The 13,775-nt window shown below is 38.1% G+C and overlaps 1 protein-coding gene across 1 annotated transcript in view; it reads right to left on the reverse strand.

Annotated features, from left to right (window-relative positions):
- Positions 1–13,245, reverse strand: part of LOC127807506 (uncharacterized) — a 29,953-nt gene extending 16,708 nt beyond the window's left edge. The window contains exons 1-7 of the mRNA XM_052345397.1: positions 12,771–13,245; positions 11,944–12,579; positions 2,523–2,782; positions 2,331–2,399; positions 2,081–2,215; positions 706–824; positions 315–620 (exon numbers count right to left, since the gene is read on the reverse strand). Coding sequence (XP_052201357.1) covers positions 315–620; positions 706–824; positions 2,081–2,215; positions 2,331–2,399; positions 2,523–2,782; positions 11,944–12,579; positions 12,771–12,818 — 1,573 coding nt within the window. The 5' untranslated portion in view covers positions 12,819–13,245. The remainder of the gene's footprint in view (positions 1–314; positions 621–705; positions 825–2,080; positions 2,216–2,330; positions 2,400–2,522; positions 2,783–11,943; positions 12,580–12,770) is intronic.
- Between the last annotated feature and the right edge of the window lie 530 nt (positions 13,246–13,775).

Here is a 13,775-nt window from a genome sequence, read left to right on the forward strand (position 1 = left end):
GACTTTTGCCCCCTTTACAATAAGCATGCCCAATTGTTATGCCTAAATAAGAGCATTATAGCCCCAATTCATTGTATCAGAGGTATGATTGTCCTAGACATCTTACTAAGACAGAAACATAAAAAATATACAAACGCAAGCTCCTAAAGAGAAAAAAAATTAATCAACAAAAATAAATTCCTAAATCATGGTATTTATCTGCTCCACAAAAGATCACTTGAAGTTAAATTGTCAACAAAAATGGAAGATCAATCGCTGTTTTAGATTGGTAAAAGTTTTTGTTAAAGTGCTAACAAAAGATAGGATCAGCACACCTTGAACAACTTCATAAGATGACGAACTACTGCGCAGAGTTTGTACACCAATTTTCAGAAGTCCAGAGACCTGTTTCACATACTGAGCACTGGCCTGCACATATGCCAAGCTCTGGTGTGAAAAAGAACCATTTGGAGGTACACGAGCAACAAAACGAACTTTTCGAAGCGCCTGCCACCCTGAGTTAATTGTTGACTGCAAACTAGAAAAACGATATCGCACAGACTCCATTTTTATCTTTGGTGTCCTAAGTGATGAAAAACTGCAGCCTGTGGGTGGATCCAGAGCCATTTTCACCTTCCGAACTGCATAAGGAAAAAAAATACAGCAGTTCTTACCATTTTTAAACTAGTAACAACTAACAAAGGTCAAGTATAGAACAAAGACTACCTTGCACCTTCATCTTCCCCACCATTTTCTTAGGTTTTGGGGCAGCTCCCTCATTTCCAAGCTCAGAATAGCGCTTTGCCAATAGTTCCTCCTCCGATTGCAATAGCACTTGCTGCAAGCTATAGAGTGCAGATGCAGTGTCCAGCATTATGCGTGGTATAACAATAAACACAATCATTTCATTCAGGTATTTCAAGACTCATGTGCGTACACAGTTAAGCACTTTAATTTTAGTACGGTGCTACTGGAATATGTGTAGAATCTTAAGATGAATAAGCATCGAAAACTTCAAAAAAATACTGTGATTTTAAAATTTAAAAAAAAAAACACCTTCTAGATATAGATTTTACATCATGTTTAATGTTTTTCTAAATTAAGTTCAAACATTTATGATGGCATATAAAACAGTGGTAAAGAGGAATACATGGCAGATAAATGTATGATTTGGCCAAGACTTAAATCCTTAGCAATACCAAAAGAATTATTTCCTGAAAAGAAAACTACAAAGAGTTACAAACATAAGGAACTGAAGAAATTCAAAGAAAATAAACATAAGGAACTGAAGAAATTCAAAAAAATAAATAAATAAATAAACACAAAGCACCTAGATCATCGTTGTCCATGAGGTGAACAAGTCCAGAAGGGATAACATAGGCCTTAAGAGTGAAACGTGTCAAATTCGGAGTCAAAAAAATAAATTAGCAAAAAAAAATTTAAAAATTATTAATAAAGGAAGCAAAGAAGAGATGAGAAAAAAATAAACAGGCAACAGGATATTAGATCTGAATGCTTAATGAAGTGTCAATAACTACAAACAAAAACCAAAAGGAGCTCTTGTGAAGATAATTGTAGCACCACTAAAAATGTCCTACAGGTAGGTGCAATGACCGCATACAGACATAGTAGACTATATAACTAGCAAATCTGAAATGAAAAATATAACAAATCTAGTATGCATACACAGTTTTTGTATAAGCTAAATCCAAACCAGGATCACCACCCAAAAGGCAACACAGATAAGGCAAACACAATATGTTACACCAGCAATACAAGTATAACTTTTTTTCCCAAAGAATCACATCTTGCTGACGTTAAAATAAACTACAGCTCATCATATCCTATGCACATCACTTCCCTTTCCTCAGCTTAATGGAATAATTATCCTTTGGCTCCATACAACTTAAGCCTGCTCGACAAAGAGCTACTTCTTATTTTACTCACCAAAATTGATCATTTATGTTATTATGATGCTGAGATTTACATTATTAGTAATGATTCAAAACAGAACAGTTTTTTTTGCCAGCACCAAGCAGATAAATGCAAGAAAATGTGGCATCACAAAAAAAATGCAAAGGTAGAAAAAACATAAACTCACCCAAATGCATCGCGTAACAAAGCACATTCATTTTCCAAAAACATGGGAGCTTCCATGCATTGCTTCGCCCAAGCATGAAGACACAGCCGAACACATGCATCATATGCAATGACAGCATGCCATGGCCCTTGTGCACTGAATTTCATTAAGCAGAGCATATAAATACAGAAATCAAGAGAAACTTATTGAAAATGCCGCGTGCAAAATATTGAGTGTTTCAAGAAATTAATTTACAGTCAAGAGCAAAAACCTTGCATGAAATGTAGGTAGGCGAGCTGGGACTGAACCTGAGGGTGCACCACTTTCCACATCTGTACTCCTGTACCAAAAACATAATAAACATAACATCTTTGCCCAAATTCCAAATAATTGAACAGATCTGGTCATGAAAGCATTATAAGTGCCACCAGTTGAAGGAAAAGCCAAACCAACATCTTACAACCTCATAGACTGATCAGACATCCTTTGTCCAGCAGTATCCTGCACTTTAACTCGAGGAAGACCATTTTCTGAACTTGTTGGATCATTTTTGACTGAACATTCATGTGAATCGGCTTGCCGGGGTATGCAAGCAGCTCTAGCAGTTGGCAATTGTCCAGGATCTTGCTTGATTTCCCCAGCAGAACCACAAAAAGGAGGTGCACTGGGGATATCATCATCATCAAAAAGTTTTCCATTCTGCAAGCTTTTAGCACGTGAGTCCTGCAGAACATGATTGGCTTAACAACATTACCCACAGTTAACTGAACAACATGGATACAGCAGCCATTGCAAAGAATAGCAGAAAAATAGATTCAAATAAATCGTAGTCTTATAATATAAACTAGTTCCTAGTCCACAGATGAATATATTCTGAGCATTGCAGTGCTGGAATTATGCTCCATTAATACATTGTCATTCCGTGGACACATCAAATGAGTGCAGTACCTTACTAAGAGACGACTTATCAGAAGTGCCACTTTGAGAGCAACTTTTAAATTCTGATATTGTCATGACCCAAGAATCCATAGAAGGGCAATATTGTAATAGGTTGATAGCAGTTGTTAGAAGATATTTTAGCATTTGGTTAGAAGCACATGGGTGTTGTCATGCAGTTAGTGAGGAGCAAATATGACTATATAAGGCTATGTAAACGGATGGGATTTTCATGCTTGAATTGATTAAATGAAAACCTAATTCTCTCTCTACAATTATCTCTATTCTCCCTCTTGTTTCTCTCTACTGCTCTCCATCATTTCTCTCTACATCCTCCCCTCATTTATGTCCATTTTTCCTCTCCAATGTTCTGTTCTTGAGTCTATTCCATCAAATCCTTTTCATTGTCAATCCAATCCTAGGCTAAACCCTAAGTACATGACAATTGGTATCAAAGTCACCGTTCCTCGACGGTTCTCTCTATTAAGTAATTTCAGTGCATAGTTACCTGGTTCATGGAACGTGATACAGGAACGTGGTACGCCACTTTTCTCGGGACACGGTACGTGGGGGTAGGTTTCATTGGTTCGCCACTTGGGGTCACAGTACGCTTTGGTGTGCCAAAGTGGAACGCCGATAAATATATAAATTTTTAAAAAAATATTTTAGATTTTTTGATCATATAAATTAGGAAATAGAAACTAATACAAATGATTAAAATTCTTAAAATAGAGAAATGATGAAACTTACATGGGAATTGAGATTAGAAGTTAGGACTTAGGAGTTTAAGATTGAAAACAATGAAGACATCAAACAAGATCAATAAGATTCATGAAGACATCAAACAATATTTTATATTTGATATTATTTTACAGAATTAACTTTATTCTTTTTTATTTAATTTATAAACTTTATATTTGATGTTATTTTAATGTGCAATTCCCATGTGTATTTCTAAAAAGTACAATGGGAATTATGAGATGGGGAGTCCCAATAAAAACTTTAGCCAAAAAGTCAAAAAGTGAAGCACAATTCACAAGAGGTGGTTGTGCCTCTCTGTAGAGCGGCTGTAGAGCAGAGCCACCAGCTGCTCTCTACCAGCTACTACAACTTAAAGCCTCACAGTGGAAGAAGGAAACCTCATCTTCATCTTCTGCAACTTGAAGTTCTCCATCGTTGAAGAAGCTTCAAGGATTTGTTGTCCATCGTCATCCATATTCCGTAGTCACCACTATTTGGAGATGAGAAGCTCGAATGGTGGGGAACTTGCAGCAACCTCTTTTTAGAACTTAATAGTTTGATCCTCGTCGCTGCTTCCCCTTCTTGACAAAAACCATGAGCTATTGTAGAGAGAAAGGAAGGGTTGTTGCAAAGAGTAAGAAAGAAGACAATATCGGTGCAGAGAGAGAAGAAGAAGATGGCAATAGGGACCCGGGTCTTCATTACCGGAGAACTGGGACGCGTTCCCAAGCGTTCCAAGACGCAAACACACCGCGTTCCAGTGCGCGCGTACTGGAACGTGGTGCTCGAGGGGGTGGGGTGTATTAGGTAACTATGTTCCAGCGATTGTAGCAACAATCAGCGTCCGATGAATATCTGGCGATACAGGCAAACTCTTAAGGAGTTGCAATAGTACTAATCGAACTCACCAGGAACTCCAACAGAGTCGATCGAATCCTTAAGAGACCACAATGGAGCCCGTCCTAAGCCTTTGATTAGCTCGACTACAACAGATCAGTCTCTCCTCGGCTGTAATTTCAATCAATCCCAGACATGAAGACGAGGCAAAGGCGTTTACGAAAACCAGCAGTAGCAGACGAGTTCGAGTGGTGATTTTCTTTCCGCATTTCAGATCTCAGTCGGAAGGAAACTGAGATTGATTGAAACTGAGATTCACTGGTGAATTTCGACGTTCAAGTGTCATGAACCCTGGAGATGAGCTAGGGTATAAAAGGAAGAATGAGAATAATAAGAGTAGAATTTGGGGAAGAGATTAGTTGGGAGGGAGAGAACGGTAAGAAAATAAGGGAGGAGATTACCAAGAGAGAGTGGGAGAAATACTAGAGAGAAACAGAGTATTCAATTCATTTTCAGCATGCCTTTTACAGAAGAAGGATCAAGTTTATATAGCTTGAACCGTGAGTGCTGCCACAGCATATCACACCCACTCTAACTAACTAATTTGTCCTATTCTAACACATGGACACCTGGCAGATTCTGCCATAACAAACTAACCAGCTGGAAAGGAAATACAAATAAGAGAATGAAATACTAAGGCAACACAAGTAAGTAATATCCAAGACGATACAAAACTTAGCCGCAAAAATTATACGTCTCCCTAGTCTCGTGACAAACTATTGCAACCATATTACAATGATGCCCCTTTCTATTGTTCCTTGGGTCATGACATCGAGACAGAAGCAACTAGGAGATTTTTGGTTGAATCTCGAAATTTGATTCCACGGCCCGAGGAGGAAATTGTTGCAGTAGGTTCGGCTTGAAGAGGAACAACACTTGAAATTCGCCACTCCTAGAATCAAAGTCGGAGGCGAGTTAGGTTGTTGAAGGCGACTTTGAAGGATCGAGGGAATAACAAGAAGTTGATTCTCGGCGGATCGGTTGCCCACGGTTGCTACAGTGGCGATCCAGACAGAGTCGCTTGAATTCTGAAGCCGAGCCAGGGTCCTTCGACCATTGGATGGTGATTGGGTGTGGGTAGCGGCCGTTGCAAGTCTTGATTGGTGGTGGCGATTGCAATAATTCTCAGGATGTTGTTTCTCCATTCCATCGCTGCAAAGTAGTTTCAGCTCGAAGCTATAGGCGAATTCTGTTCGAAGAGATGGATTCCTCCGACTTCGTTGCTTGTGAGTTCCGACACCCTAGGCTACTAATTTCCAAGTTGGAAGGCGTTTGAGGCGAGAATAGGAGGCTTTGGCAGCAAGCAACCAACAGGTCGTGACTGGTGTAGGAGTTCCGAGCGATCGCGAGCAAGTCAAGAGGCTACTTATCCATTGCGTTAGTCAGCTCTAATGGGCAATTCAGTTGCAGATCAAAGTGGCGCAATGGATTCAGCGGATTCCATGTGAGAAGTAGATTCTTCCACCTTATCCAGCTCCTTGGTTGTTGGTGTTGGAGGCTGTGAGCAAAGGAAACAAGAGGTAGATTTTGACAGTAAATTTTTGGCTAACTTGGGTCAAAGTGGAAAGGCAAAGAAGAGTGGGTGCCCCAACTATTGAGTTGCAATTAAGGCGAGTATAGGAACTGTTATAACAAGTAAAACAGAAGCATGTACAAACCTCCCATTCATTGGCCGTCGAAGTATGTTGTTGGTGAAAAGTCGGTCATGGGGAGTAGTGCATATATGAGACCATTGGAGTCTCAATTGCAGCAAAAGAATGCTGCATTTTTAGTGGGAAATTTTGCTCGTGAATCCATGGGAAGCAGTGGAAGCATGAGGCAATTGGAGCCTCAATGGCAGCAGAAGAAGGCTGCAATTTCAATTGGCAACAACAAGAATCAGGAGTAGTTTATTCAGAAGAATCAGGCTTGGGAAAGGTTGGATAATGTGTCTAGCCGAATTGACAAGGGAGCAAGCAGTGGGATTCATGAAACATGCGAGGAATTTGGTCGTATGTTCTGCGAGAAGTTGCAGGAGTTTACAATGATACTGACTAAGAAGTATCATTACAACTTCACGGTGGAATATTTCGATAATTATCACGGAAGTTTTAACAAAGAGGACTTCCTTAAAATGCAGCAGCCAAGGCAAGAGTTAATACACTTGAATGTGCCAAATGAGGGCTGGCAGGAAAGAAATGAAGGGTCAATGAAGGGATTTATAGAAGAAGCAAGGTCCCTTGCATTACCGTAGGTGACGAGCCCATTATATGCAGAATCGGCTAATGTGGGGAATGCGATTGCGGGGAAAGCTAAGGAGTAAGGATTCCTTGGCTTGGGTTAAAATAGGCAGCAAGAAGGTGAAAACAACACTAGTTGGAGAATATCTTACCATCGACATAAAAGACTCTAGCATTGAACAATATGATGGTGTTGCTGACATAATTTGTTTTCTGCAAATTATGACCTTGATAGTAGTTTTATCCAACAGTAGCAAATTCAAAGTGGTGAGAAATTCTTAAAGCCGGTTGTAGCTGGGGAAAAAGCTAAATGAGGTAGCTAAAGAAGTCAAAGGTTTTGTCAAAAGGAACAAAACTCCCACTACTGTGTTGGTTCTTCCTCCAGTTGGCAAATCCGAATGCTTGTCTATTACATTGAAGGACGAACAGATGGCTAGAGAACTAGTTAGTCAACCCTTTGTATTCAACACAACACACAACGAAGATGATGAGAAGACGGGAACATATGTGGTAGCTGGTCGATTGTGTGAGTTTCATAATGATCGACATTTGAAAGTTATAGGGTTGTAGATTTCAGCTGCTACCTGTGACAAGGAGTGGCTAAATTCATTCAAGGCATTTGATGTGAACACATTGACAAGTTTTGGCAATATATTGGATCCCCAGACTATGGGTACTAGCAACCTTACTCTGGTAGCTATTACAAACCCAAGGGAAATAGTATGTTATTATTTGGAGGAAGATGCAGTCTTGTCTGCAATGATTATCATTTTTGTTTCAATTGAGAACCCAAAAATGAAGAAGAATAGACCTAGAAGGAGGAAGAAGGATGAACCAGATAGAGAAGGCTGGAATTGGATGAAGAGCCATGGCTACTTGTTGCAAGTTCTTGGGGATAAGAACTCTCTCAAGAAGGGGGGGAATTGTCATGACCCAAGGACCCACAGAAGGGCAATATAGTAATAGGTTGATAATAATTGTTAGAAAATATTTTAGCATTTAGTTAGAAGCACATGGGTGTTGTTATGCAGTTAGTTAGGAGCAAATATGCTTATATAAGGCTATGTAAACGAATGGAATTTTCATACTTGAATTGATTAAATGAAAATTTTATTCTCTCTCTACAATTCACTCCATTCTCCCTCTTGTTTCTCTCTACTGCTTTCCCTCATTTCTCTCTACATCCTCCCCCCATTTCTGTCCATTTTTCGTCTCCAATGTTCTGTTCTTGAGTCTACTCCATCAGATCTTTTGTTTGTCAATCCAATCCTAGGCTAAACCCTAGGTACATGACAGATATGTACAATTTGTATAGTTTGATATAAAAATGAGCAAATTCCTACAAAGATGGTTACATACTGACCCCAACAAAATGCTACATAAACATTCTACTATTTCAGCATCTGCTAAAACTCAAACCTATTTCATCATTTCTGGAATTGACGCCTTCACATAAGTTCACAGCCAAGAATGACCAAGATCTGTGTGACACATAAATTTAGAGCTTAACAATTTTGAGGTCCACTTATGAATGTTTAGTTGTTTACAACCACAGAGGAGAATAAAACTCTCCTCTAGCTTCAGCACAGATGCTCTTGCAGAAAGATGGTGCAATAGGTTTTTGCCAATAGGATTGCTTCATCAGGGTTGAAAAGCATGAAACCGCCCCTTCTACAAGAGAATCAAGCTCTTCAAATCCTATCTTTCCAAAACCATCCAAGAGCAGGACGTCTTTGACTGGTTGCCTTTAGATGCCTTCTATTCCATTCCAAGTACTTACAATAAGAAAAATCTGGACATCAAAAGTAAGACCAATTCAAATCTAACTGTAACTAAACTTACAGTTGTCCTGATAACTTTAGGAGTTGTTTGATTTTGTTATTGCTTTCAGTTTTCTGTTTTTATTTTTATAATTTTGAAAAAATAAATGTTATTTCGTTCTCTATTCCCCCCCCCCCCAAAAAAAAAAAAAACAAAAAAAAAAGAAAAAGTTTTTTTTTTTTTTTTTTAATTTGCAGAGCATGAAAACACCAAAAAAAGGCGTTCATGTCATGGTTGTCAAAGGAAAGCTTGAGGTGCACCTAGGCGCCAGGCACACAGAGGAGCAGCGCCAGGCTTGAGGTGCTGCCTAGGCGCACGACGCACACGCTTCATGCAAGGCACAAGGTGCACGAGTCACATTCCTTGTATACATATGTGCATTAAAACCCTATTTCTTGTCCATTTGTCATCTTAGATTTTATTTCTTGTTGATTTGATCGCATATTCTTGTATATTGGTGAGAGGTAAACCTAGCGGTGTAACTGGATCTCCCATGCACTAGGATCCTTTGGCAATGATGTTCACTCACTAGAGAATTTGACGTAGCGTGTAGCGCGTGTGTGAAGAAAGCACACTAAAATAAACCCTTGAAAGAACAAACTTCAATGACCGAAGCTTGGCTTTCAAGAAGAAGCAAAAACAAGACTGTTTTGCTAAGAAAACCCAAATAGGTTGCTGAAATTTGATTGAGAAAACTTGATTACAACTCCTAACTTCTAGGTATATTTATAGTGTTTGGCTAATCCAAATCCATCGAATATTTGTAAACAAAATCCAACTAGAATCCTAATAGAAACAAATCCCAAGTAAAAGTCGACTAAAATCCTAATAGAAATAAAACCCTAATCAAACATGAAATAGAATTCTAAATCAAGTAGAAACATGAAATAGAATCCTAAATCAAGTAGAATCCTAAAATATATAAAGTATTAAAATACTATTTACTACTATTTCAGTGCTACTGTTCCAGCGCTATTATTCCAATTTAGTCAGGTCAACCTTAGGCCGGGTCTTGATTGGTGACCGCATTAGAACTATACTCATGTCTAGGTTCTGCTTCATTTTTGTCTTCTAATTTTTTTTTGTAATTTAGAAGAAACTAATTCTATATTGTAATTGATTTTTGCTGTGTATTCTACTCTCTTTTTTTCTTTCTTCTAATTTCTGTTGAATTTTAGAAGAAACTAATTTCTAAAAACAAATATTGTCATTGTGTGATCTACTGATTTTTTTTCTCTCTCTTCTAATTTCTTTTGCAATTTAAAAGAATCTAATTGTTTTTCTGTAACTATTTTGTGCTGTGTGTTCTACAGGAATTTTTTTTTTCTTTCTTCAAATTGCAAAAAGAAATTAGATGAAACTAATCTTTTGCCTATAATTGTTTTTCGCAGTGTTCTACCATAATTTTTTCTTTCCTCCAATCTTTTTTGCAGTTAGAAGAAACTAATTGCAAAAGAAACTTTTTTTTTTTTGGGGGGGGGGGGGGGGGGGCAAGAATATTAGCTGCTATTATAGGGTGGGTTAGTTGTCATTTACAATTTTATGAGTTTGCATCTATCTCCTAATAGGTACATACTGAAAAGAACAGTGTACAAGTATTTTATCAACATTTTGAATAAATGTGCATCTCATGTGCCTCGCCGAGGCTCACACTTCGCCTTGCGCCTAGGCCCCAAGCACTAATTTGTGCCTTAGTGCACTTTGCACCTTTGACAACAAGGTTCATGTTCAGTTTTCATTTTATTTCACAACCACCCCTTTCCTGAGTGTCAGCTAATCTTACTGCCCCCCAACCCCCACTAGAAACAAAACATCCTATGAACTGAAGATTTTAAATTTTTCTAAGATTTAAGTGGATTATAGTATGTTGGGAAAATAAACTTTAAAAACAAATATTGCTTCCATTGCTAGATTTACAAAGTCAATCCAACTAATGCTCATATTTAATATGCAATGCTGTAACTTGTATCAAGCAATTTTATCAAATTGATGCAATTATTAATTTTTTTTTAAATAGATTACTATAATTTTTGTACAGATGTTTGAGAATTATTGGGAATGGATTAAAAACTACCAATTAGAAGAAAAGATCAATTATAATTCTGTATTTTTAGTATATAATAATACATTACAGTGCATTAACATTTATGTAATGTTTTGATTACATTTAGTTATTTTTTACAAACTAAAGCTAATAATATATTCTATATCTTATTTTAAAAGTATTTCATAATGTTTGAAATATTTTAGAATTTTTATTAAAATAATTATTTTATTTTATAAACAACATGAAAATAAAAACTGAAAAAAACCAAATAAAAACTGCCAACAAAATCAAGCAGGACCTTAGTCAGTGAGGAGAAGATTAATCAATCAGTTCATGCCAGTTGAAATCAAGAAGTAAAAGGACATACAAGAGCACCATAATCAGCCACTAGATAAATCCATTTCAGTTCTAATATCACAGGAACTCCATGAGTACAAGTTCCAGTTCCACATATTCTCAGTCTCTGTATTTGACTTTTAAGAACAAAGAAATAAAATATCTGTAATAAAAAATGAATAAAAAAAATTTGGAACTTTCATATAGGATATGAGAAAATACTTGAACAGTTAACATACAATCTGAAGCACAAATATTGCAACTGCTACATACTTCCCCTTACAAACACTTGGGACATCCTGAGTGATAACTGTGTAAAAATAAGGGTGAGAACTGTGTAAAAATAAGGGTCATGCTACTTATACATTATTTATGTACACTTTAGGCTACACAATGTACATAAATGACATAAATACCCCTCGCCTCACCGCCTTGGGTGAGGGCATTTTAGACATTGGTACATCATTGTGTAGCCCAAGGTATACAACACAATGATGTACCAATAGCATTTTCCTAAAAATAAAACTACAACTAACATTACAAAGATATAACTAGACCATATTTGTATTATCCACCATATTGATACAGCTAGAAACAAGGGAGAACAGCACCATGATTCCACATGCACTGCTATATTCTCTTAATCAGTTAAAAGGTCCCATGATTCCATGACCGCAGGCAACATTGTCGAATGCATGGTTACTACAATGGAAGTTAAAATATAGACCTAAATTGCCGTAATAGGCCAGAAAATAAGAATCATGCATATATGTGTGTGTAAAAACACTTAAATCATCAACTATATCATCAGATTTTTAAAATCATATCATAATGAAATTCCAAAAATCCACAGACATAATAGAAGCAGCCTTAAAAGCAAAACAAACCTTTACACCAGCTGTTTCTGCATTCGACCAAGAAGGAACACTGGATGCATAACCCTCTGGTACGAATGCTCTTGCACAAGGCCCAGCTCCATGTTTGCTCTGTACTTGTGAGCTTGAAAATTCTGAGCTAGCAGCAGAATCAGACGAATCATCCTCAGCATAACTATCCCTTCCAATGGGGTATCTATTGTTTCTCTGCATCAGTCTTTCCTTTGCGATTCCTCGGCCTCTCCCAATTGTATCCACAGATGAGCTAACATCGTCAGAGTACACAGAATCACTGGCATAATGGGGTTGCCTCTGAGCTGAACCATAGTAATATCTAGCACCAGCATTGGCGGGAACTCTATCATCTTGTGGCGATGAATCAAACGAGTACCTTCCCCCATAAACCTCCTCCTCCTCTTCAGAATCAATGGTTAAGTCATTGTCAGAAACAGACCTACTATCGTCTGCATCACCAGGAATAGCCCTTGAAACCGGAATTACACCGGGCAAGTGCCCGCTTCGGAATTTTGACGGTGGAGGCAGTCCAAAACCTCGACCACCAGCACCCCGGATGTTGGAATATGGATCTATCCGAGGTCGTAGGCTTGAACTTGAGTACGGAACTCCCTTCTTCTGATTACCGGAACTCTGAATTTCAATTATAGTTTCAGAAATCATGGAGTGCTATAAATAAGCAGAGAAACATTCTACAGCACACTATAAACAAATTAAACTTGGTAAAAATACAACGATTCAAAACTAAAAAATGCAGCCAAATTCAAGTCACAAAAAGTGAAACAAGAATGTGAACAACTGAGAAGAAAAGGGAAAGAAGTAACCTCTCTAACCCATCGAAGGGCATTCTTGTCAAGTCCGTCGGTGAACATCTGGCTTAGGGTTTTCAATCACCAACACCAAGAAATCGAAACCCAAACGGCGTTCAGCGATTCAAGTCATCAAATTACAATGCAGCGCAAAATCAGAACCAAACTCGCATAGTAATCCAACTTCGAAATTGTTTTCCGGCATCTTCTCCGACACAGCCTCACGTAGAAGCCGCCAAGCAGATCAATGCAGCCAAAGTTCTAGAGAGAGAAAATGAGGTAGTGTGCTGTGCGGCTGAATCCGATCTAGAAAGTATAGAGAGAGAGAGGGGGGGAGAGTAAATCGAGCATTCAGACGAGTAGATTGGAGAGCGAAGAAAGTTCTGAAAAGAAAAAAAAAAAAATCCCCTTTTCCTTTGAGCGCCTCAGTGGCAACAAGAAAGAAAGAGTGCACACAAAGCCATGCGGCAACCAAATCGTCGCCTCTCTCTCTCTCACTCTCTTCCCAAAACAAGTACAGTGATACACTTCGCTGTTTTCCTATTTCGGGAGATCTTTTGCTCGAATTTACAATTGAACCACCATCTGGTTAAACGTGGCCGTTTCTTTTGGAGTTGAGGGAATACGACGACGTTTTAAAAATCGGAACGGTAAGCGGCCCACAACGACAAATGCGCGTGGTGCTGACGTGGCAAGAGTCGAACGTTGTAGTGGGAACGCGACGCCACCGCCGCTCCCACCGTCAGAAATCACATGGTACCGTGGGCCCCACCTCTGTACACAATTATAATACATTAATTGCCCAATCTACCCACCATTGCACGCCGTAAAGCCAGCGGCAGCCAGCTTATAGTTTAAGGGTATTTTTGTCTATTAACATATCTTTACAAATAACAAAAGATACTATTAATAGGTGTTTTATAAATATATTTTATGTATTAGATAATGTTAAGGGTAAAATAAATGTATTTTTTAGATTATTTATATTTATTATTTTAAATATTTAAATAATTTATTAAT

Source organism: Diospyros lotus, chromosome 8, assembly GCF_014633365.1.
Source record: "Diospyros lotus cultivar Yz01 chromosome 8, ASM1463336v1, whole genome shotgun sequence".
NCBI lineage: Eukaryota > Viridiplantae > Streptophyta > Magnoliopsida > Ericales > Ebenaceae > Diospyros > Diospyros lotus.